This window comes from Lacerta agilis, chromosome 9 (genome assembly GCF_009819535.1).
Source record: "Lacerta agilis isolate rLacAgi1 chromosome 9, rLacAgi1.pri, whole genome shotgun sequence".
Taxonomy (NCBI): Eukaryota; Metazoa; Chordata; class Lepidosauria; order Squamata; family Lacertidae; genus Lacerta; species Lacerta agilis.
Window position 1 is genome coordinate 24,611,738 of NC_046320.1, and position 26,348 is coordinate 24,638,085.

Sequence of the window (26,348 nt, forward strand, 5' to 3'; positions counted from 1 at the left end):
ACAGTAGGCTGTCAGACAGCTGGGAAAAATGCACATTCAGCAACCTAATAGATAATCTATGCAGAGAGGTCCAACCTCATGGTGTAGAACTAGATTGTAAAGAGGCTTTGGAAACTTTGGACCTTAAAAAGTATGGTTATGCTAAACACTATTTTTATGGGTACACACAGAATATTGTGTTTATCTGTAAAACCCTAACAAAGGCCAAAGTGGCAATTGCATGACTTCAGATGAATGCATCACAAAAGATGCATGAACCCAGGAATCTGACTTAGCCATGCCTTAGTTGTTCTATCACAGCAACATTGCTTTTGATGCTTTTGATGTTAATGTGTAAAGCCCAAGGATGCACTGAAGGATCTAAAAGTGCTGAGCTGGTAATGTGGTTGATTTTATTGAATCATGTGAACAGGAAAAGTGAAATAGAATAGAAGAGGCTCATACTTGATCAAAAAATACACGAGTAACCAACTACCAACAATGTTTGATAAGCAACTCCCATAAAGGCAGTTCTTACTAAAAAAAAAAAGTTTTTTATTGATTCTCCATTGTTCATGGCAACAACAATAAAGCAATAACAATAGAAATTTAATTTAAAAAAAAAAACTTCTGGGTCATTTGACAATGTCTTACTCCAGAGGTTAGTTTAGTAGAACTCTCCACAGATTGCCATGTGTCAAAGGCAGGTTGTGAACATGGTCTTCTTGTTGTATGAAGTCAAGGAACGGTTGCCAAGTATTGTAAAAATTAAAGGGGTTTGATTTCCCCTTGATTGCTTGTATCTGCACAAAAAACAGTTCTTACTAAACATGTTAGATTAATTCCATGTGGCGACTTTTTTGAACACAGCTGCAAAGCACCGAATAATATTTTCCTATGATACTGCAATCAACCCACATGGCAGGACCTTCCATGCCAACATCTAGGACTTGATATCATTTTGTGTCTCATTTACCAAACCAAAGAGCAAGCACTGGTGCAGAACTGAAGAAGCAGGCAGGAATGCAGGTTTGATACTATGCCATCAAAAGGCCCATAGACCCTCATGCAGCATTTCAGAAATGCTAGAAAGCCCCATTGTCTATTCCACATCGTCACTAAAGTTCACAGTTCAGCAGTAGAGCACCAGCTTTACATGCAGAATGTCCAGAGCTCAATTTCTGGCATCTCCGGTTAAAGAATATCAGGTAATAGATTTGAGAAAGATCTATGCTTGAGTCCTTGGAGAAGAACCAGTGTCAGCTGGAACTGACAATTACTGGGTTATAGAAATCAAAGATCTGATTCTGTGTCAGACAGCTACATATGTACTTATATTCACTGACAGAACAACACTGCAACCCGCATAAATTGCTAAGGTCAGATTTTCAGGGTGCTGAGAAGGAAACAATATTAAAGACTAGTACATTAACCCCATTAAATTAACAGGTGCTAGAACATATGTGGTCAAACTGTTGCCCTAGCAATGTCAGGGACATGCGCAGAGCTGACTGAGCGGCTCTCGCTTATCTCGTTTTTTTTTCTAACAACGCGAGAACCGCATGACGTAGCCAGCTCTGCGCATAGCGTCCCTGTTGCCCTAGCAACATCGGGAACACGCGCAGAGCGTCTCTGCGCTCCAAGTCCCAACGGCTGTCCGTAGGGCACATGCGCAGTAGCGCAATCCCACGGACACAGGGACTGGACGCAGAGACACTTGCACTTTATTATAGGTGATTGTATATCAATGCCTTCGTAGAACAATCAGTGGCTAATGAGAAGCCTGGAAAACAGCATCTTCCAATTTATTTTTGAAGTGAAAGCTCTCTAGAGTCTTTCTACATGACTACTCTGAAACACAGTCTGCCAGTATAATGCATATAAATAACAAAGCCACATACCTTTTTGTCAGGTTTTGGTGAACTGCAGAGAGAATTTAGAGCTTGTCTCTTATATTCAAGTCTGTCATTTAACTGGCGTAGCTTATTCGCAGCATAACTGGCCTGCTCATTAATTCCGGAGCTTCCTTCATCAATAACTTCTTCACAAACTTGGTTCTAGAAGAGAAAGTATGGGTGGCCAACAGTGATCAATATATGTTAAAGTATAATCCATTAACTTGCCTACCTGGTTTAACACACATGGTCTAAGCAGAAGTAAATAACTGTGCCAACTAGAATGAAATCACGAAGCTCACAGGTTAACCTTGAGCCAGCCACTATCTCACAGCCTAAATTACATCATGGTTGTTGTGAAAGTTAACATGATGCGGGGAAAGGACCATGAATGCTGCCCTAAAAGAGGCTTGATGGAAGACGTGTCTACCAATTACTCTTAGCTACAATAATTAAATGGAAGCTCCAGGTTCAGAGACAACACACCCAGTTGTTGGGGCAACAGTAAGTAGGAAGAGCTATTGCTGCCTGGCCACTGTTAGAAACAATGATAGACTAAGACAGACCTTTGGTCTGATCCACCAGCGCTTATGATCCATGTCCCCCAATATTATTATGCTATCATATGGTCTAGTTTTTCTCCAGTTTATCTTCCATGGCAACTACAGTGCATCTGCAGGCACCACTCACCACTTCATCTTTGTCGTCAGATGTCATCTGAACAGTACTCTTCTCTTCTTCCTTCTTGATCAACCTCTCATACAAATCACTGACAAGGAACGATGGGTAGTACCTGTCCTTCAGTGTTTCATAAACATCAGTCTGGATTTTGTAAAACACCTCAATGCCTTTGTTGCCTACAAGGCTCTGCTGTATCTCTTTATACAGTGACTTTTCCACAGTAATCTCTCTGCCTTCTACAAAGAAATCCTGATAGATTTGACTCACAAGTTGAGGTATTTCAGCCTAAGGAGGAAGAAAAACCAACGTGAAGAGATGCATCCATCATAATCAAGAACCAGGCAGCTAAATATATGTTCGTTTATCCTATTCAGTTCTCTGAAGAATGACCCTTGGTTTTAAATATTTGTAAGCATACAGCAAATAATTATAATCATAATCCAGAGTACAGCATACTCAAACAGAAAGCAAGAAGGATCACACCCCATGCAGGTTTTTCTTTATTCCTTTTCATATTGCTGATCCTCAGCAACACATGGTAGGGAGATCACAGCAGCAGACTCCCCCACCCCACCCTACCCCATTTGTATGTATTCCTTGAACACTGGGAGGGCAAGCAGCAGCATAAGGCCTTCAAGCTCCAGAAACCTTTCAATCACTGGGAGATTACAGCTAGTACACTAGACCGCTTGTTCAAAACTTCGAGGAAGAACAGTGTATAAGAGTTTACGCGTGCAGAGAAAAAGGACAATAAAAGGTTAAGTCAGGTGTGCTTGTCCTGCACCTGCAGCTAGTTAAGTGTGAGTCAGCAAACTCGTAAGAGTCAGAGAATGACTAAGCACAAAATAAAGTATAAATGCTCTTGCGTCTGTAGCAAGTATCGACCCCCACCCCTTGGCTGGAACCTAATCTGTATCGGAACGCTTCAAGGAGGACATGTTGCTGGAAAGTCCTTTTATTACGGTACTTTAACTGTGAACTGGTCTGTTGAGACAAACTGAGGCAGGATTACTCTATGCTACAACTGTATGTAACTTCTAAGATGAGGAACGGCATTATACTTAGGACTACCTGTCAGTAAAGGAACTGACCCTACACAAACTGTCTGGTGTTTTTCTTTGACAACCCCATTCTAGGTTTTCCATTTGCACAAACTGCCGGTGTGTGGAATGGGCACTCTGCACATGCCTCAATAGCTAGTACATCCGATGGCTTGTTCAAAACTTTGAGGCGGACCCGAGTCTTGTAATTACATTTTTATTGTAAATTATTTCACTGCTAATAAAATGGTTGATTTGGCTTCGCCTTAAAATTAATTCTTCTGCATGTGAACACTAAAAACATTATTTAAAAAATACCAGTGATCTGACAGATTAAGCGTTAGCTGTTTATGTTTTTGAACAGTCCATTTTCTTTACTCATTTCATGGAATAGGGAATTGATTTTTAAATTTGGCCTGATTTTTGCCATACCAGCACAACTGACTGGACTGATAAAATATCTAGGAGCAGTTTATATGCAATTTGAATACTAAAGCCAATGCCAACTTTTGATACAACACTGGTTTACAATTAAAGTCTTGCCATATATATAAGGTATGGCATATGTTTATCTACTTTGTACCTTGTTAGCATTCTTCAAGTATTCCACAGATTCCCAATAGCTGATCAAAGATCTCTTATCCACTCTTTCCATGTATATTCGGAAGTGCTCTCTGTAGGATGGGTTGCACAAAATATCCTCAAATTGAAGAATCTGGAGGGGGGAGGGGGACAATTAATGACATTATTTCAATTAACTAATCTAGTTCACGGGTTACAAACCTCATTAAGCGCACTTATTATTGACAAAGTGGATTGAGGCTGGAATGATCAGCAGAGATAATCAAAGATTCTGGATCCATTGTTTTTTGTACCTTACCATTTCCCCAGCACTCTGATAAAAATCTCAGGAGACATTAAAAATGTTTCGTGGATGCAGAGATCATCAGTGCAATCTCCACAAGGGCCCCTCTTAGCACATGCAAGAATGTTTTTGTGTATACTAGGTTCAGCAGCAGCAGCAGCAACTTGTACTGTGTTGGAAGCAGTTTTAATTTATTATTTATTAATTACATTTATAACCTACCCTTTTCTATATGGTCCCTGGGAGGAGTTGATACATAACTGCACAAAACATTTTTAAAAAAGAACATCTTTCTGAGAACCTCCGTTTTAAACCATTTCAAACTCTTTCAAAGGGCTGGACAAACACGAGTTTTGAATTTCCCTCCAGTTCCAAGGAAAAGTGATGAGCAGTAAGGAATTGTATCCAGAAATTGGGGGGATAACTCAGCAGCTTACCACACAGATCTCTGGATAGGCAACCAAATACTAAAAACATAATAAGCAATTGTTTATTCCAAAGAAGCAGATATAGTATTCTGCAGTTAACTTTTTAAGAAAATGGTGCGAAGGTACGGTATGTTGCACAGCCTTAAAGACAATTTTTATGAGTGTTCATCACACAACTGCTAAGACAATGCCCTTACCTGATCACACACCAATTATTTACACAAGGAATTAAGGAACACACTATATTAATTTTCTTTTGTGTATCTTCAGAAAGAGCAACTCATTCAGCCAATCCAGAAGTTCTATGGATTTTGGAGAACTCCTCCATATAGTGTCCAAAGTTTCTTCCATTCTCTTCCGTGTCACTAATGGCTCCATATGCAAGGGTAGCCCCCAACCCCACTTCTAATCTATACAATTTCCTGGTTGAAAAGCTTTTCCTCACATCACCTTTAGTTGCATATAAATACCCGATCCCTCCCGAGGTGAAATGACGACACAGGACACCAGAAATAAGGTTAATGGGCATAAAAGGCCACAACTTTATTGGTTACGGAATTTGAGCGGTATTGGCTTAGGCATTGGAACTAACTAACAAATATCCGACTCCAGCACGTCGCACTGGCAGTCCGGGAAGGGTTAACCACCGATAGGTGAGGGACCCTGCTGCTGCTCATCAGCTAGGGCCTCACCCAGTGATCACCGGATTGGGGCGTGCCTTTGGCCCTCACCCACCATGGCTTCGGACAGGGACACGCCCCCCCCCGACTCATTTACTGACGTACCCTTCAAAGCCTTGGGGGGAGGTGATGGCCGAACCCCCCCCCCCCCACCGAGATCCTAACTGGGATAATCCAATGCCTAACCGCCAAACCAAAGTTGTGACGAGTTGCTACGAGGTAGGCGAAAACCACCAAGCGGAAGCCAATTTGCCAAGTGGGAAAATTCCTACCAGGCCCCTTAACGGCGACCAACCGAGGTCCATAGCAAGGTCATAGCGAACCTGCCTAACGGGACGCTAAGGGGCGCTGCCTAGAGGGTGGGAGGGTGGAAAATCGCGCTGAGGGGAGGAGGAAAGAGTAGGCTGAGCCCTGGACGCGCACCGGCTTAAATGGAGCCGGCCACACCCAACAGCTGAGCCGGTTGGTCAGCAGGCTGGGCACCGCGCCCAGGGCTCAGCCAGTGGGCGCAGGGGGTGCCACCATCCCCTGCGCACGTGCTGGGCTCGTGATGAATGCAACTCCCCCTCCTTCCTAAAGGGTCGGAAAGGGATTTTTGCAATATGGAGCCGTAGCAGTTATGTGCAAAACCGCCAGCAGGACAATCTTAGGCGTGCTTACCTTTAAATAAGTCCCAAATAAATAGACAGGGCTTGCTCCCAGCAAACATGTCTGAAACTAGAGCATTAGCAGCTTAAGCACTAGCTTATATAGCTTCATGCTGAGCTGCAAATGAGACACTGGAATCCACTGCTGTGCTGCAATTGTTACAATGCAGAAGTAATGAACCTTGGGACCCAACATGCTCTAACCAAGAACTCAAGAAGCAACTTAACTGGAGTGGAGGGAAATAAATCTTCTAAAGTGTTCCTTATCAGCACAGTTATATGCCTGCTGATTTGCTATCTGTAACCAAAATCTAGTGGCTGGAAGGGCAAGCAAAATGTTCAGCATGAAAAAATACATCTATTTTGGAGGCTCAAAGTATTTCCTGAAAGACCCAATAAAAATATGGTTGTTCCTGTTTCATTTCACTACCCGAATCAGCTATAGCTTCAGTGTTGATTTAAAAAAATTGAACTCCTCTTTCCTGTTAACAGCAATGCTGTCAGGTAGCTGGTAACATTTGGCTGGGAGATGGTGGTTGATTTTTAGCCAGCAACAACGAATGTGGAACTGCAGCTGCAGAGATTGCATGCAAGAGCGCTGCCTTGTTAGTAGAAGGGGAGCTATGCAGGGGTGTCCTATAATAAATAATAATAATGTTGGTGGTGGTTTTAATTTATTTACCTACCCTACACCCTAAGGTCCCAAGGAGGGTTGCCACCATTTAAATATACGTCATTAAAACCAGTTTAAAATAGATATAGAAATATAGAAATATTTTATTGCCACTGTACCACTGACATACAATGGGTCTAGCTCCCCTCTCTTCCTCCAAAAGTCCAACACCATCTCCTTTGTCTTGCCAATGTTTAGGTGCAGATTGTTTTCTGAGCACCATGTGGATACCATTTGAATTCCCCCCCTACACAGATTTGTCTCCACCTGTAATTAAACCCATTATGGTGGTGTCATCACCAAACTTAATAATTGCAGTAGATGGGTCAGATGAAATGCAATCATATGTATACAATGAATACAGGTACAGTGGTGCCCCGCTAGACGAAAATAATTCGTTCTTCGAGTATTTTCGTCTAGCGAAGCGGCAATGTAAGCGCGGTTTTCGCTAGACGGGAAAAAAAAGACGAACAATTTTCGTCTTGCGAGGCAGCCCCATAGACTTTTTTGTCTTGCAGGGCAGCCTCCCGCTAGACGAATGCCTTCGTCTAGCGAGTTTTTCGTCTAGCGAGGCATTCGTCTAGCGGGGCACCACTGTATGGGCTTAGCATGCATCCCTGTGGAGTACCAGTGCTGAGCTTCAGGGAAGGTAGATGTAACAGGCCCAATCCTCACTGTTTGTGACCGGTCTCTCAGAAAGTCTTTAATCCAATCACAGATGTTAGAAGAAAGGTCCAGGTCCCTTAACTTTCCAGTGAGAATATCTGGAAGGGTGGTATTGAAAGCTGAGCTATAATCAATAAACAGCATCCTGACATAATTCCCTGGTCTCTCCAACTTACTATCACAAAAATAGGATGCATCCTTAAAGTATACATCTCAGGGTTATGTTTTAGAGACCAGGGTAAAGAGAGCATTCACTGAGAAGTGCCATTCAATAGTGAAGGTGCCAGATGACCCTCCGTGGGGAAGGAGTTCCACAACTTAGGTGCTGCCACAGAGAATGCCCTCATGCAGGCCACCACCATGAACTTCTGAATGCAATGGTACTAGCAAGATAGCCCCCTCTGCTGATCTTAGCACCTGAGAGGGTCTATAGGGAAGCAGATGGTATTTCCAAAATTCGGTACCTGAGTCGTTTAGGGCTTCAAACATTAACGTGAGCACCTTGAATTAGCCCTGGAAACAAGCTGGCAACCAATGCCACTGCTTTAAAATAGGGGTTATGAGAGATCTAAATGAAACATCAGAAAGTAACGTAGCCATTGCATTTTAGACACAGCAGGAGTGGGATTTTAGTCGCATGTTTCCTAGGTCTTCTCTCTCCCACAAAACTATTAAAATCTTGCTCTGGGCACTCGTGTACCCAATTCTTCCTGGCCTGGCCTTTTCTCTATGGACAAAAGGTGCACAGTGGGAAACGGGTGCCACTCATGTGCACCAGAGGTCCCACCACAAACATTTTAGACTCCTTTTGCAGAGCCCCAAGCCACCACAAGGGGGACACATTGTACCTGGTTGGAGGGGAATTCATAACAAAATGTACCCTACCTCATTGAACCTAGCCTTGGGAGATGCCCAACAACCTGTTCTCAGACTTGCAGGGTACTGAAAAGGCATGGAAATGTTTGGCAATGTCTGACTCTCCAAAGCTAAAATGGAACAAGAGGGGCTAAAAATCTTGTTCTGGCCACTCCAGAACATCTACTTGACTCTTCTTGCCCTTGACTTTTTCTCTATACCTTCAATCTTCTCTTTAAAATGTCAAAGTATCTGTAAACTGGGCTCTTGGAAGAGGAATTTGTTATGCGTACCAGGCAAACAGATTTGAGTTATTGACAGGATTCTTTTTTTTCTTTAAATGGAAAGAAGTAGAAGGCCACTCTCCCTCCAGTGATTCTTACTGCTAACCATCTTAAAACTAAATTCAGCCACTATATATTTCATCCGCTTGTTTAAATAGCTCATTCCTTCTAAACCTATTTAGATGCTTCTAAATCCCCAAGGGAGGTGGAGCCAAATCCAAGGGCATATTAAAAAAATGCCACAGGGTAATAAAAGCAAAAACACAACTCAGTCTGAAATATTATCGCAATGCAATCACTGGTGCTCTCGTTGTACTTTATTAATTCAGTACTGTCAGGAGTGGTACTAGTTTGCAAATATTTCTTCACAGATTGACTTGCTTTAAAGTAAGAAAGGAATTAAAAAATGAATTAGATGTATCATTATCATGGTAGAAGAAGCTGTGGTTTTTATGCTTTGGCTGCAAGCATTCGTGCCAGTTTTAACAAATTTTTGCACAATCCTAACTGCATTTACTCAGAAACAAGACCCACTGTTGTCAGTAGAAGCTGCATCCAAGTAAGATGCTTAGAACTGCAGTCAACATAGATACAGTTTTTAAAATGCCTTCTCTTCCAAGCATGTGAAATTTGTATAGTCCTTGAACAAGGCTGAAATGTTCTCACAAGGTCTTGGAAATTCCAGTACCCTTGGTGCCCTGCTATAAACTGAAAGCAGACAGCTATGCTGGGACACAGGCAAGAATCCTGTCACGTGATTAGCTATGAACTAGAAGATCTAATTTTAGAGATAGTCCACAGCTATGGTGTGTCCCTTTAAGCTTTTTAAAGTCAAGCAGCTTCAAACTCAGGGATGAAAATTCAACAGGTGCCCTTTAACTCTGCCGCATCTCAGGAGGAGTTGAGAGCTGAGATAATGAACCTTTCAGTCTTGGTCTTGTGTATGTTTACTCAGAATTAGTCCCACTGAATCCAAGGAGACTTAATTCTAAATGCATGCACACAGAATTGCAGCCATGTGGTCCAATCATGTCCACATTTACCCGGAAGCACGACAATTTGTGTTGACTGGGGTAGTGTCCTTATTGTTACCTGTTGAAGTCAGCATAGGACAACCTTCGCTGCTCAAATATTCTGCCAACGCACAGCTGGAACATATAAATTGTTTTATTGTATTATGAAATGTGGAGTTTCTTCCCGATGCCAACCATGTGCCCAAATATATGATTCATATATATGTCGTGACAAAATATTTGACAAACTGGCTGAGTAAGCTACTAAAATTATGTACTACACTTTAATATAGTTCAATTTATATAAGAAAGAGGGCCATTCTGGCCTGTTGTATGAGTACCATTACCGGTATGCTAACTGTAAAACGAGAGTCCCAGCTTTTAAGCTTTCCAAAGAAATTGACAATTTCCAAAAGGTTTCCACTAAAAGGGGGGGGGGGGAGAATACCATACAGAAATAGCCACATGAAAAATATAATTCTTGCCGAGTATAAGGGACTTGCACCCTTGTTTGCAAGGTTTGCAACACTTGAAGAACTCAGAACAAGGCCATCTTCTGGATCTCGTGCAGAGCTTTACAATCAGTGAGACACCACACTGCTTTCCATATTCAGTGTGGTATGTGGAAGTTTCTCTCTATTATTCCAAACTTTGACAATGCCTGGGGAATCCCCTGACCTTGTGCTTAGCCTTGGGAAGCAGAAATAGAAGTACTGCCAAGGTCACAGTCCCTACAAATTTAATGTGATGTGGACAAATCCCTGCACAGTTGCACTGGGCTTTGAGAGGTTCTCCCGGCTCCTCTGAAACTCAGTGTAGCACTGCAACAACGAAGACCTCCGTGCTCCCACTTTAAGGAGAGCAACGGTCAACAGCAAGCAAAAATTCTGGCTGGATGTCGAAGCTAGTCAATATTTGTGAACGGTGCTAGAGTCATCAGAGAGAGTCGGGTGCAGGCCTTGCCAATGTCCCTGACAGCAGGCTCACATAATATATTTTGAACTTTCCAAAGGAAGTGCAAGATAACAAGTATAGAATGTTTAGGGGGGGGGGATCTCTGCATTGTTTACAAAAGCCACAACCTTTCCTTCGTGCAAACAGGTAGCCGCTGCAGTACTGAGACTGCTCCGGTTTGCCTGCACTTACTTCCAATCAGATCCTATAACATGATATAGAGGAAGCTGCAGCAACTCCACCCAGAGAGAGAGAGAGAGAGAGAGAGAGAGAGAAACAACAAACAAACAAACAAACAAACAGAGAGAGCCAGCATGCCTACCTTCTGGTTCTGTGGGCCATCACTATCGTCAAAGATGCCATCCTCTTGCTGGTCATAATCAGGACCTCCCAGAAGCCGTATCCGCTTTTCACACTGCTTTTTTGCTACAGTTAGTTGGTTAATATACCTCTTCATGTTCCGGGCTCTAAGATGGTCAGCTTTCATTGCAGCTGTCTCTTTACCTTTACTCTCTATCAAAAACAATTTTTTAAAATTTAACTTTTTGAACTTAAAAAGGTTAGCATGTCAACATATAAATTAATTTTGAAGAATGGACCCATATAGCAGTCTTGGCTTAAAAAAAGAAAGAAAAGAAAAGTCTACACTTGCCATGGTATTCACAACTTGTGGTAAAAGTAAGGATTGTCTCCTAGTTCCAAGGTATCACAGTTCACAAAAGTAGCTTTCCTTTATGCCACAAACAGCTAACAGAGATACAAATTATGCAAGCTGACTAATAAACTTTATTGGTCCACAACACTTTTTATCATCATAGTAATGTATTGTTGATAAACACTTTACAAGTTAGCTTTTTATTATTATTTTCACCCTTGAAACATCTAAGAGTCTTGTGGCACCTGAAAAATTAACAAACATATTACATCATAAGGTTTTCTAGGCTATAGTCTACTTCATCAGATGTTGTGGGAGGAGAATTGTTAAGGCCGCTCCACTTCCGGGTGGGGCAGTGTTGTGGGCAGGCCACGTGGCCTCCCACACACAGCAGGGACTGGGCTAGGCCCCCACATGATTCTCAAGGCTAGTTTTGCTCCATTTAGCTCAGTAACAGAACAGAATATTAATTGAAGATATTTAAATAAACCCTCTCTTAACTACAACAAAGAGATTACAAAATTAGCAAAAGAATATAAATGCCTGATCACAACCAGAACCAAAAAAATATGCATTTGTGGAAACACATCTGCCATAATAAAAAGTGAACTACTGCAAAGCACTAATTACAGAATAGTAAGTGATCCATTAATTAGCCTCCTTTATAAGCTTCAGGTACTTTATGTATATTAGGAGCTCTCCTCGAGCACACAAGAGGTGCTTCTCACAAAATGACTGCTACCAACTTCAAGTCCATGAGATACAAGTTACAAATACAGTAGTACCTTGGAAGTAGAACGGAATCCGTTCTGGAAGTCCGTTCGACTACCAAAACAGTTTGGAAACCAAGGGGCGGACTTCCGATTGGCTGCAGGAAGCTCCTGCAGCCAATCCGAAGCTGCGGAAGCCCCGTCAGACGTTTGGCTTCCAAAAATAGTTCACAAACTGGAACAGTCACTTCCAGGTCTGTGACGTTCAGGAGCCAAAATGTTCGAGAACTAAGCATACATGGTTCATCTCTCTCTCTCGCCAAGACATTTTGCTGCCTGAGGTGAAGGGGAAGGTGGCAGTTCACATACAGATGTCAAATACAGTAGCAACTTAATCTGAGACAACAGTCTAGTTTAGGGGGTCCAGGACAGGTTATGGGCACACACAGTTCTCATGTTATTCTGTCTGGCGCAGAATATTCTGCCTGGGACATCCTCAAAACGACCTGTAAGGCTGGGACAGAAAATAACTGGCCCAAGATCAGCCAGTTAACTTTATATTCAAGATTAGAGCCTAGGCCTTCCCAGTTCTATGGCTTGTCCACAAATGTGGAATCATACCAGCCTGCCTTCCCCATTAAAGTAGAGGCGTCCTGTTATTCTGGACCTTTCCCTCTTTAAATACAGGATTCAAACCAAATAGTGGTACCCCATTCCAGGTCGCGCCACGTAACTCAGACGTACATAATGCGAACGAACAAAAAAGAAAAAGGAAAAAACCCGGAAGTTTGCGAGTTTTTGCGCTTCTGCGCACCTGCGCATTGCGCACTCTCCGTGGAGGACTTCCAGGTTGCGGAGGTCCTTAACTCGAACGTACGCAACACGGAGCATACGCAACACGAGGTATGACTGTACCCAAATCACAAAAAACTCTGCATGTAAAGTGGAAAAGGCCCTGGACAACTGTGGACAAGTCCCTACAACACTGGCTAAAAAAACAACAATCTTTAAGCCTTTCTCCCCCAAACATTCAAAATGAATGAAAGAGAAAAACTTTGATACTGTGCCCAAGATGCAAAAAATAAATTCAAACCATAGTGTTTGGAACTCAAAGCTATTGTTTGCTTATTTATCTATTGCTTCCCATGAGGCATCCCCAAATGATTTACAATACAATGCTTTTTGAGCTATTATAAATAATAATTTGAAATTTAAACACCTAAGCATTCCCCCCCTCAATCCCTTTGATCTATCCTCAAGGGACAGAATCAAGGTGGTTTTTTTTTTTCATAACAACGCATCCTAACTAGAACCTTTTGGCCATAATGCCAGCGGAATATACTGTAATTGAAAACCTCAAAATATTTTTTGAACAGCAACCATCAATAATATCATCTCCAATGTCAATCATAGTTTGTTTTGAAGGGTTTTAAGAACACTATAAAAAGTCACATTTTGGGAGCTGCGCAAACTCCGCACTGCTACATCTGACAGAAAAGCTACAAGTTAACTGCAACTGCACCTGATGAGAATCTGAAAAAAAACTAAAACCCAAGGCATAAAATAAGTGTCGGTCAGAGGTACCGTAGGAAAGCTTTTCAAAATGATTTTTTCCTAGCAATGACTACTAAACTATTCTGTATCCCCACCTGCACTCTGAGAGAGTGGGTTTCTCAGTTTCTGGCATTCTGGTCTGACTACAGGGCTAAAGTCCTCCCAAAACTTGTATAAAACCTGAGTGCTATCTATCATCACACTCTTATAGGTAGAGAAGCCAAGACAATACTTTAAAATATATATATACAGTATATATATTGCAGCACCTTTGAGGACTAATGAATTTATTACAGCATCAGCTTTCATGGATTCTAGTCCATGTCTTAATCACAGGATTCAAACATTTCAAACAGCCCCTATTCTACTGAGTATATTTACAAAAGTGGATATATGCAACATTTTTCATTATCCATCAGAAATGTGTTTCTCATAGGTATAAATGCAAAAATGAAGAGTAGCATATTTATGCCTACTCAAAATACTAAAAAACTGAAATTCCTTCCCCACCCACACCTAAACGATTGAGCTGTACAAATTGGTTCCTGTACACACAGAAGGGCACTTTTTCGCATCGACTTAAAAAGCTAGTACAAATTGTACCTACTTACACTGAAACATTCAAGTGGAAGAAACTGCGTAGCCTCCTACAGTTACCGATTCTGAATCTCTTAAGCTCTGAGGGAGCAATATCTTTTGAAGAAGAAATGACCCCAAGGTGGAGTATTTGTCCAAATTTTGAAAGTGAAGGCTATTCTCATACTGAAAAGTACAACTAACAAGGATCTTTTTCTGGCCCATAACCAAGTGGGTAAAAGAACAAGTAATTCAAGACTGTGCATCAGATCTTCTCTTGAAAACACTTGAGTTGGCTGAAATTTGAGAATACCAGCTTCCCTTATGCGACCTTCCCGTTCTTCCAACAGTCTTCATTCTGCCACAAGTCCACAGCTAACTTTTTCCACAACAGCTGAGTAGAAATGAGTATTCCTTAAAGATTTTTTTTTGCATAAGGAAAGTCAATAAACAGAATATAAACAGATATCAAGATCTTGGTCAATAAGCTTGACATTTAAAGCACAGTTGTGACTCAAATGGGAAACTGCGGTTTGAAGAGACAGAGATAAAGCCAACAAACGAGGTGGGGTGTGTGTGTGTGTGGCTCCAGCATGTTTGTCCAGCTTTACAATACCCTAACAAATTCAATATCCATTTGGTCCACCCTCAGCAGCCTCCACTATTGCCTGGTATCAATGAACTGCGCAATCAGGGATATGGTAAACAAATAACTGGAAAAATTCAAAATAAAATGCAATCCTATATATGTCTACTCTGAAGCAAGTCTCTGTGAGGTATAAAGAACTTGCGTATCGAGGACCACAAGTCACCCCCCCCCCAATGAATTGACACAGGAGACATAATTTTTGTTTGGGGTTTTGGCAATAATTTAGGCCACAACTTTATTTAAAATACAAATTCGGTGAGTGGTTGCATAGGCATTGGTTCAGACTATTCTGTCCGACCGGACAGCGGCTGAACTCCAGTCAGCGTCGGGAGAATGCAGCTGGGGAGAGTTAAGGAGGCTGGGGACAGAACCTTCCCCTCCCCAGCGGTCCCGGGGGCTCTGACTACTGCTCTATCCCCGACCAGGGGTTCGGACAAAGCATAACAGCCGCCGGATTCCTTTAACGGAATTCCCGTATCAACATGATTCTGGATGGGCACCGCCCAAACCAGCAATCTACACAGGAACCAATGCCTAACCGCCAACCTTACAAGTTGTGACAAGTTGCTACTGCAGTAGGCAAAACCAAATGGCAACAGCCAATCAGCCAGATGGACAAATTCCTACTGGGCCTCTGCCCCAAAAGCAGACGACCCCATGACAGGCAGTTGCAAGGTCAAGCGCAGAGGCCTAAGAAAAAGAGGGGGGCGGGGTGGGTGATCAGAAGCTCGAAGCCAAGAGGTAGATCACCCTGCGTGCAGAGGAATATATAAGACGCTGAGCTGTCCATCACAAATTGCTACATCTAGCTTTGCCCAGCAACACCTCTCTGCCCTATAGCTGCTAAGGCCGGCTGCTGGCCCCATCCCCACAGGAAGGGATGTGTCTTGCCAGGTCCCGATCACAACTCGTGCTCTTACTCATGGTAGAACCCGATTTATACAGAGTTGCAGCCTGCAATGCTGATCTGCAGAAACTTATTATTTATTATTGAATTTATATACTGCCCTTCCATTTTTCCTTCTAAGCCAAATAGAACACTATAAAAATCAATACTATAAAATTTACATATAGAATCAGAAGTGGTTTGAAAAATACACAGCTCTCAGTTGCTGCACTCCCCTGAACATGGGACAGTAGCACTGTAAGCTACCACCTCAGGGTCTGCCACAAAATTAAGTAAATATTTATTGATTTGATTTCCATACCGCCTTTCTACCGAGGCACTCAAGATGGTTTACAATTTAAAACGCTAAAACAAATACATTATATAAAACATAGAGTGGCAAAGTGATATCGGGCCAACTGGTAGCCAATGGTATGTGCCTGGGCTGCAGGTACACTAAGTAGAAAATACCTTTTTAAAAAACTATTATTAGTTTGTTATATAAACTTTTAAAAAGTATTTTTATTCTTTTGAAGACACAGGGAGTATTATTTTCAACAGCGGCCCATAGTAATTTCACAGGATGGAAATTGGAGAGAGCTCCATTTTCTGTCAAGGAAGGAAGGGAGATGTGCAATCAATTCTAAAAGCTGCACGCAAGAGGCTTTGTGACACACATTCAGTGTTCTTTGCAGCAATCTTTCTAATCATGCTGAGGGGGTACTTAAAAAGGACGTAATGAGAGAGATTAGTTGTCAGCTTGTCATCCTAATGGCCATTTGCTGCAAATGTCTAGGAAGCCGCTATGAAGAGAGAAACACTGACGCATTTTTGAGGTAAGGGATTCTTACCTGCAGCTCAGGGAGAGGGGATTTGGGAGGGGAAGGACATTCTAGTGGACCAAGTAGCATAAAAAAAGCAACAACTTGGCTTGTACAACCCTTTTTTATGAAGAAGTAGTGGTACATTCATACCTTGGCTCCTGAAAGCCTTGGGAGTTGAACGTTCCGGCTCCCGAACGATCGAAAACCAGAAGTGAGGGTTCCGGTTTTCGAACATTCCTTTGGAAGGCGAATGTCCGACGGGGCTTCCGGGGCTTCCGATTCACTGCAGGAGCTTCCTTCAGCCAATCAGAAGCCGCGCTTTGGAAGTCAAACGTTTCGGAAGTCAAACGCACTTCCGGAACGTATTCTATTCGACTTCCAAAGTACGACTGTAGTTAAGATGTTATTAGCGACACTAAAAACATCCAAGGGCACTATTTGCTATCTCAACACAGACCCATTGAGTCTTTAATAATTGTATTCCTGAATGTGAATTCTAGAAACCTGATTCCTGGACCTGGAGAGCTTAACCACAGTAGTTTGAGTACTGGTGATTATAAGGCTGGATTACTGCAATGCACTCTATGTGGCGCTTCCCTCGCACTTCGCCTCTACACTGCAGTTAAGTGCGGAATGCTGCAGTATAGTTGCTGGTACAGTGAGCTTATAACACCTCTGCTCATATGTTACCAGGTCAAGGTGTTATTATTGGCATTTTTGTTCCGATTCAGCAGTAAAAAACGCGTTTTCCCAGGAAAAGTGGCAGGGACAAACTGTGCTTGGACCTGTGCCTAAAAATCACAGCACAAACGGAAGTCTGCATGAGCCCAAGCCCAAACTGTTTGGACATGTATTTAAAAATCAATAACCCAGTGTATGCATTTTCTGCGGTTATAACATTTGGGCGGTTGGAGGGTTTCAAGCTGAATGAAGAAAAGACAAAAATGTTAGTGAAAAATATGAATAAAAGAAAAATAGATGAGTTGCAACAGGAATTTGGAATTATGGTGGTTAAAAAAGCTAAATATCTAGGAATTTGGTTAATCCCTAAAAATATTAATTTGTATAATGACAATTATGTGTCAACTTGGGAGAGAAATCAAAAAAGATTTAGAAATATGGAATAGATTAAATATGTCATTGTGGGGCAGAATCTCTGCTATTAAGATGAATGTTCTACCCAATGTTATTTCTTTTTCAAATGATTCCGATAATCAAAGGAACAGGACAATTTAAAGAGTGGCAAAAAAATTTATTGAAATTCATCTGAAAGGGGGGGAAACCAAGGATAAAGCATAAATTATTAATAGATAAAAAAGAAAGAGGTGGATTCTCTATGCCAGATTTGAAGATTTGCTATGAGGTGTCCTGTTTGTGTTGGTTGAAAGAGTGGATAACATTGGAGAATACAGATTTATTGGATTTGGAAGGTTTTGATAATAGATTTGGGTTGCATTCGTACTTGTGGTATGATAAAGTGAAAGTGCATAAAGGATTTCTAAACCACATAAGAAAATCAATTTATGAAGTATGGGATAGATACAAAAATCTGCTAAAACAAAAGACACCTTGGTGGTTATCCCCAATAGAAGCACTGACTATTAAAAAATTAAATATGGAAGGGAAATGGGCCAAAACGATATATTTAGCACTGACAAAAGGAATTTCGGATTTGAAAGTAAGAAATCTAAATTTCAAACCGAGTTACTGGACGGAAAAGCTAAATTGTTGTAAAAGATGTTTTTGTTAGAATTGTATACTAAGGATGAGGAGGTGAAAGAAGTAATGACAAAATGGGCTATAGATTTTGGGCATAATATCCAGTATGAATCATGGTGAAAATTATGGAATCAGAATATAAAATTCACAGCATGTATGGTCTTAAAAGGAAAATGTAATGAAAATGATGTATAGATGCTATCTGACACCAGTTAAATTGGCTAATATGTATAGGATGAAAAACAAATTATGCTGGAAATGTAATGAAAAGGATAGAGGTTTTTACTATATGTGGTAGACTTGTGATAAGGTGAAAATTTTCTGGGAAATGGTCTATAATGAACTAAAAAAGATGTTAAAATATACCTTCCCCCCAAAAAACCGGAAGCATTTTTGCTTGGGTTGATGGGAGAAGAGATTGCTAAAGTAGACCAAATATTATTTATGCATGCTACCACCACGGCAAGAATCTTGTTAGCCCAAAGATGGAAATTACAAGAATTACCAACGATTGAGGAGTGGCAGATGAAGATGGTGGAATATGCAGAATTGTCCAAAATGACTGTGAGGATTCAGAACCAAGGCAATCAGAAATTCCAGAGAGACTGGAGTAAATTTATTGAGTATTTAAGACACTATTTCAAAAACTTGAAGACACTAGCAGGATTGACATAAATCCTGCAACACTGGGCAATAATTAGTATCTGACCATAAACAATAGAAGGATTTGATATGCATTAAAGGACATAAACTGACATTAGAAAGGCATATATAATTTATGAGGAAACAGAAAACCAGTTGAGAGGAAGGGAGGGAGGGAAGTCATGAGCTCGGCGGAGCAAATGCATTTGACTGATTATTGTAATGTTGTTATATTTTATGTTTTATTAATGAAAATAATAAAAATTATATTAAAACAACAACAAATACTGTTTATATTTTGCCTTTAGTACTATTTCAACATTAGGCTTTTTATGCAATAAATAACCTATTTCAAGTAACCTATTTCAAAGCATGCCTTTAGAAACAGGGACAAAAGAAAGATAACTAGAGTATGTAACAAAAATGGAACAGAAAATTATGCACTTAAAATGAAACCGAAGTAAAATGAAGCACGTCAAAAATCCACATAAGGGCACACAAAAACATTCAAATGATTTTGGGGAATGAGTATGCTATTCTGGGATTCTCACTATGCCATTTATTTATCATTATTCATTAATATTCTATTACGTTATTTATTTGCCAGTACTGATATTGGCAGTGCATTGTGCTTATCACAATGAATTGCCAGTGGGCAAAACCCCACAACGTAAAAGGCTGCCCTTTCGCCCCCAAATAACTAAAGTGGACAGATGTGAGAAGTGAACCAAAAAGCAAGTAAAATGTACCAGTCTTGAACAAAGGAACAGTCATCTCAGTAAAGTAAAAATGACGTATGTGAAGCAAAACTGAAATGGATCAACCAACATTTAGAACGCTGGAAAGGTTTTGAAAGTGGTTCCATTGTTGTTGTAGAAAGCTGAAGGCTAAGAGAGGCATGTTTTCAACCAGCCTTTATTTTTCATCAAATGAAAATACTTTGCTAAAACTCTCTCAAAATACCTGTATGTAGACAAATTTGGCATCAAAACAAAAATGCCCATATCCTGGGACGATATACATCATTTCAAGATGGTAAAAGAGGGCATGCAATATTACAAAGTGATACCCCCCCCCTTGCATTTTGCTACCTCGCTATGTTTGCTTTCCCTATAAACAAAGTGAAAACAGTATTCTCAGTTTACAGATGGGATAGCTCAGTTGGCAGAGCATAAAACTCTTAATCTCAGATGGCCATGTAAAGAATTAGTTATAAGTTTTCTAGTTTTAAACACCTCCCGAAAAATGCAACTTACCTTTTTGCCTTTTCAATTGTGGAAAGCTGCCGATAGTGGTTGCTTGAACTATTTCCACTAAAATCTGATACCTAGTTATAAAGAGAAGAATACAATCAGATCTTTTTGGCTTCGTGCCTAATAGCACCTATAAGCAATAATGAAAGGAAAGACTTTTGAGTGAGGAGTGGAAGGGCTGAGCAGAGTTTTTGGTTTTATGCAGTACAGAGGATAGGATATTTTGGATTGGTTTAATGTTTACACTGACATCTCTACTTCCAAAATTTAACATGCATCCCTCAGAAGTTATTATCACCATAACAGATTATAACAGTTATAACTCTCAGGGCTATCAGACTGTAGCAGTTTTCAGAATATTTTTGTTGTCATGTATACAATATTAAAAATATTACTAAGACCAGAAATCATATGTTATCTGAATGTGTGGCTTACAGAAAGACTATAATCTTGCAATTTTGATTCCTGCCCCTCAGCTGAGTAGTTTAAGGAAGACCACCCCCCTGGCTCACGCAAGCCAGAGGAAGGGTGGGTTGGTCAACTGAGGGGCATGGGAAGCTGCCCACCCCCCAGCTGATCAAGCTCCCATACTGCTTGAGCCAGAAGAAGCCGAGATACATTTCACACATCGTGATATATCAGTAAATTGCAGTATTTAGCGGCTGATGTACCACAATGTTAAAATCCAGACATCGCCCAACCCTAGCTTATATATCTCAGCCTCCCCCTTGGTCTCCCAGAACACACAGAGAAATGAAGAGGGCGGAGCAATGAGAGACAAGACGATGGAGCCTTCAGCTACTGGGGAAGGACCCGGGGGAGGAGCAGGGACCTTCAGTCCTCACAGCTGATTCATTGGGTCAAGACCTACTGGGAAGGGTTGTGGCAACCACTAGGACAGAGCTGTTTTGTTTCTTTCAATAAAGAGTTAACTTCACTGACATCGAGTGCTTTATTGTTGACCTACACCTGACTCCAGCTCCTGACAAGGGTGAAATGAAAAAACAGCAATAACCAACAATATGCACAAAGAAATAAGGTCTTGCATGCAATCTGACTCCTGTGGGCAGCCTCACAAACTCTATAAGCCATCTGGATTGTCCGTGCCTGGTATAAACCCTAGGAGTGTGGCCTATTCCTGTGAGTTCAATAAAGCAAAAACACCTGTCTCCAGAAACACTGGGCTGGAGAAGACGCACTTTGGATATGGGTCATAGTACAGCTACCCACGGCCCCAACTACATGCATGCCATAAATACTAGAACATGCCTGTTCTCTCTCCAATACAGACATTGCCCCCAATTCAATTAATGTCAATGGACGTATTTTGTGTCGAGTTTCCTATAAACAAACACGGGGTTACCTTAGTTGTTTGAGGAACTCGACATCCGAGTTGCTGTTAATAAGCTTGATGAACTCTTCATAAGAAGGAGCATATGTGTAGGCTTTTTTGTGATGCTCGTTCACCTGTTCCCGGTACTCCATCTGGACAAGCAACATTTGGTTGATGTAGTTGGGATCGCTCAGGAGCTCTACCATGGGTTTCAGTACTGGAGTTTTAAAAAAGAATGGTGGCACACATGTAATGCTGCAGACATCTTCATCAAGGGGAGGAAAGAAAGCTGTACATTTTGCACTAAATAATATTAGCCTGAATTTATGGGTACAAACGAACCACTTCTAAATGCTGGTGTTACGTTTATTTTTAAAAAATTCTTAACAGTTTGATCTTATTTACTTGGACACAAATCCCAGTGCCCAGTGGGAAAACTGTTCGCAAGAAGTGTGCATCCCACTGTAGCCTTAACGAACTTTTCCTAAAAATAGCTGGAGGTGACACACAACCTTAGAGGTTTATAATCACAGGAGTTTGGAAATTCAGTCTGTTGCTTCGTGCTTGTGAAGTATTTCCTAGAACCCCGAAAAAAGTAGCAGAGCAATCTTTAAATCTTTAATTCAATCCATTATAGCTGTAGTTGACAGATCAGTAAAACTACAAATTGTAGATCAGAAGAGCTGCAAATCAAAAGAATACTTGGTTTTATGGAACTCTTTTGGATTGATGCTTATCCTGACACCATGGAGAGCTCCTGACAGTCACTGTAGACCACTGGTCTTCAACTGGTGGGTTGGGCCTGATCCAATGTGGGTCACAACAGGAGCACTACCACCATGCAAATATATGGTAAAATGTTAAGAAATAAGTTCCCAAATGCATGCTTTTGTTAAAAGCAGAGCATAGATCTGAAAAGTTTAGATAGCTGCCATAGACAATATGGCCTAAAGGAACCAATGGTATAAGACAGCTTCCTTTGTTCCTATGAGTAAAAGAATGAAAACAAAAATATAAAAATTGGCTTCTTTTTCGAAGTATTAATGGTGGTTTTTATTTATTGTTGTAAATCACGTAAATTTGTTTAATGTCTCAAAGATATACTAAATATACTAAATATACCATGTTTTTATATATGCTGGAAGCCACCCAGAGTGGCTGGGGAAACCCAGTCAGATGGGCGGGGTACAAATAATAAATTATTATTATTCTTTTACAAATATAATCATTGAAAGGGTAGATGATTAACCAACTAAACAGGGTTGGTTACCTGATTAGGGTAAGCCGACAGCCCTACTTAAAATGAAATCACCTTTATTTCCACATGAAACAGACATTTCCATTTACGAGTTCCAGAAAAAAATGCCATATTAGATTGTAGCAGCAAAAAACCTGCGACGCCCTGGAGACTGACAAGTTTATTGTGGTACGGGCTTTCATATGCAACATTCATCTCATGCACCTGATGAGTCAGGCTGCCTTCAGTCTAATTGTACGCCTGCCCTCATTTCATGAAAGCCTTCACTCTGGTACACATCAAGAAAAACGTGCGGCTTTTTCAGTGGCTCAAATCTGTAGATCCAAAGAGAGATCTCCTGGGCTCCTCTAAAAAGCTATCAGAACAAGCAAGGTGCAATAAAGTCAAAGCATGCACAGGAAGGGTTGCCAAAGCAGCACCCCACAGGTTCCACTCCCCTCGCTAAAATTAGGCTTCAAAAAAACATCCCATTGTAGCCAAGGGTGTTCTGGTGCTTGCCGAATTGCAGTACAGTCGTACCTTGGCTCCCAAATGCCTTGGGAGTCGAACGTTCTGGCTCCTGAACGATCGAAAACTGGAATTGAGTGTTCCGGTTTTCTAACGTTCTTTCGGAAGCCGAACGTCCGACGAGGCTTCTGACTAGCTGCAGGAGTTTCCTGCAGCCAATCACAAGCCGCGCTTCGGTTTCTGAACGTTTCGGAAGTTGAATGGACTTCCAGAACAGATTCCGTTCAACTTCTGAGGTACGACTGTATCTCCATGGTGCCCACAACAGTTGCTGCAATTTGCAAATGTGCCCCCAGGCCCCAAAAGACCAATAACCTTTGTTGAGGAAATTTTAATCTGTTTTAACTATTTTAACTTTTGTATGTTTTGAAATACAGTTGTGAATTTTTCTTGATTTTCTTGCTTTGTTTTTGTGTGTGCGAACTGCTTTGGGATTTCTTAACACTCAAGCGATGTATAATTTTTTATGAAATAAATAAATGTGCAGGCTGATTTTCTAATCGTGAGCAAACGCTCGACCTGACCTATAATTACCTTTTGATGCAAGTATTTCTGCAAGGACTATGCGCAAGCTCAGCGACCGGGCATCCTTTGAGGGCAGAAGACAATACACCAAAATTTGAGAACATGCTTGCAGGAATCTTGCTTCTTCGTCAGAGTTCCTCAAACATGGATGCAATAAAAATGGCCGTGGCTGCTCTTCCAGTCTAAAGAGGAGCAGCAGAAAGTTAATCATCTTCTAGTCATCACTGCTTGAAGATTCATGATCCATAAAAGAAGAAAGCCAGCTACCTATAAAAAACCACTGCCGTTGTTGAATGTTACATGCAATGCATTATTATTTTTTAGTTACCACATGACTTAGTTGTACATTTCCCCACAGTGAGCCCTTCCCTTCTTCCTTATTCATTATAGAAAGAAAGGGAAAACAGCAATTTAAATCACTTGGGCTTTGTTATGTTAACAAAGTTATGAACATTTCTGAATTTCTTAAACACACACACACACAACTGGTTCCACAACACCATGCTATGGTGAGGTTTAGTAGTTTGTGGGGACAAGGTTTATGGGGACAAGCATCAGATCTCACATCCCTGTGTTCCCTCCTCTGACATGTCTGTGGAGGAATTTGAAAGGCGTCACTGCAACTTCATGCTATCCATTGCTTTGAATAAACCAGATAAGCTTTAAAAAGCTTAATGAATTGGTTCAAACAAACATATGCAAATGAATTTTTCAACAGCTCCAATGTCTATTTTACAGAATTTCCATACGAAGCATTTATCACAGAACATTGAATGATTTTCATTTTGGTCCATCTTGTTATTTAAAAGCCGTCAGCTTGCAAGGGAGCTTGCAAATGTCAGTTTTAGGCCTGCTTTGCAAATGCTGTATAAAAAAGTCCAGACCAGGGCTTCATTTCCATTTCCAATCAGACAGTAAAATACTTCCAGCATATGCTTGCATAAGAGGGCAAGTATGAAAACATGTACTGGGTAAGTTTATCTTAGCAGGTATTTGAAAATCCTTGACGCAGCTCTTGCAATAAAATGCATGCAAGAAAGTATTCCATAAAGCTCTAACATGTTCTGATGCAGCATTTTCTGGCAGCAGATGATAAGTAAAAGGAGAGGCCTACCAGACACAAAGTACAGCATTCACAACAAAGGCAGAACAAAATCAAACATCACCTAAAATAAAAATCATTTACAGTTCATGAGACACACCAGCCCAGTTGAGATGCAACACTAAACCATGGTTTAAATTCAGTTTATTAGGATAAGCAGACCTAAATCCTGGGTTCACACACTTCACCTCTGTCTCAGTCTTTGATGCGTGAAGGGAAGAATTCTATTTGCAGTTCAAAACAACCTGCAGTCCTTATTCAAAGGAAAGCTATAGTTTGTGCAAACCACAGTTAGATCAAACTGTAGGGTAAAAGACATGGAATTACAGTATACATTCAGTTTCCTTTCCCCTAAATAAACCCTGATAGTTAAACAAAGCCGTCTGTTCCTCTGAGCCTACCCACCCACAGTTGTTTTCATAGCAAAAAGAAAGTGAGACCATGTAACTTCCCAATCACTGGGGCAATCAGTAGGGTAGGAACTGAGCTCAGGAAAAGCACAGTGTAGAGGACACTTAGTCCAAACCAGTGACAAATTATTCAGAGCTGGCTAAGCATTCTCAATCAACCAAGGCATTCAAGCCAGTCTCTGGAGGAACAAAGCCTGGACCAAGGAGAAGTAAGAAGCAGGCTACTTGTCTTCCCTCATCCTGCAAATTGTTCTGATTTTGCACATTACACTCCATTGTCAAAATATATTTTCTGAATTCACAAGGACAGCCTTGCAACCTTGGGCCACCATGGCTTGGACAGAAGGCAGAAGGATGGCGTGGCCATTTTGATACCTCTGTCCAGTTCTGCAAGGGAAATGGGTCTCTTACCAGTGGCTGTGACAAGCATGCTGAGAGTGGCATTTTAAAAGGTATTATACACCAAAAATCTGTTTAGAAAGTAGGGTAATTGATATTTGGTCAAGGTATGCAAGTGAAAGTCTTTTCCAAGGAAACCTGGGACCACATTCACATTAGCCTCCTATTAACGCTAATTGCAACTTTAAAAAAATAAAAATAAACCCTGAAACCATTCTTGTTCTTCATCATCTTGACAGTATAAAGGGGCTTCCTAACAGGCAGGAGATAAATCTGAAATATGTTTACGCAGCAGTAAATCTAAAAAGACATTTTTCACAGGACTGTATTGTATATCTACCAGGGCTTCCACACAAGTCTGCAGCAAACTGCTAAGTAATTCACAAGGGAGCAGAAGTGGCTGTACATCTCTTTATCTGCATTGCCTCAGCTTCTTAAGAGATTGGCAGAATTAAAGCAAGTTTGATATGCTAGAACCCTTTTCCGGAAAAAAGGTATAATTTAGGGCACTAGCAAGAAAACACAAATCCTATAGATACTGGTATCCCCGCAAGAAAGCTCAAAGCAGCTGTCCCATTTTTAAACACAGAGCATCCTTACGTTATGCAAAAGCAACATCTAGTGCCCACTTTGGTAACCTTTTTATTTGCGCATGCTATAGTTTTACCTGGCTTTTAAGATCCTGC

The 26,348-nt window shown here is 41.0% G+C and overlaps 1 protein-coding gene across 2 annotated transcripts in view; it reads right to left on the reverse strand.

Moving 5' to 3' along the window:
- Positions 1 to 26,348, reverse strand: part of SNX25 (sorting nexin 25) — a 54,512-nt gene that overhangs the window by 13,004 nt on the left and 15,160 nt on the right. The window contains exons 4-11 of one of the 2 annotated variants that reach the window (XM_033161057.1): positions 23,761 to 23,933; positions 21,492 to 21,678; positions 20,132 to 20,202; positions 10,983 to 11,173; positions 9,228 to 9,401; positions 4,179 to 4,310; positions 2,565 to 2,840; positions 1,881 to 2,036 (exon numbers count right to left, since the gene is read on the reverse strand). In XM_033161057.1, coding sequence (XP_033016948.1) covers positions 1,881 to 2,036; positions 2,565 to 2,840; positions 4,179 to 4,310; positions 9,228 to 9,401; positions 10,983 to 11,173; positions 20,132 to 20,202; positions 21,492 to 21,678; positions 23,761 to 23,933 — 1,360 coding nt within the window. The remainder of the gene's footprint in view (positions 1 to 1,880; positions 2,037 to 2,564; positions 2,841 to 4,178; positions 4,311 to 9,227; positions 9,402 to 10,982; positions 11,174 to 20,131; positions 20,203 to 21,491; positions 21,679 to 23,760; positions 23,934 to 26,348) is intronic. The other variant, XM_033161058.1, reaches the window with a different exon arrangement.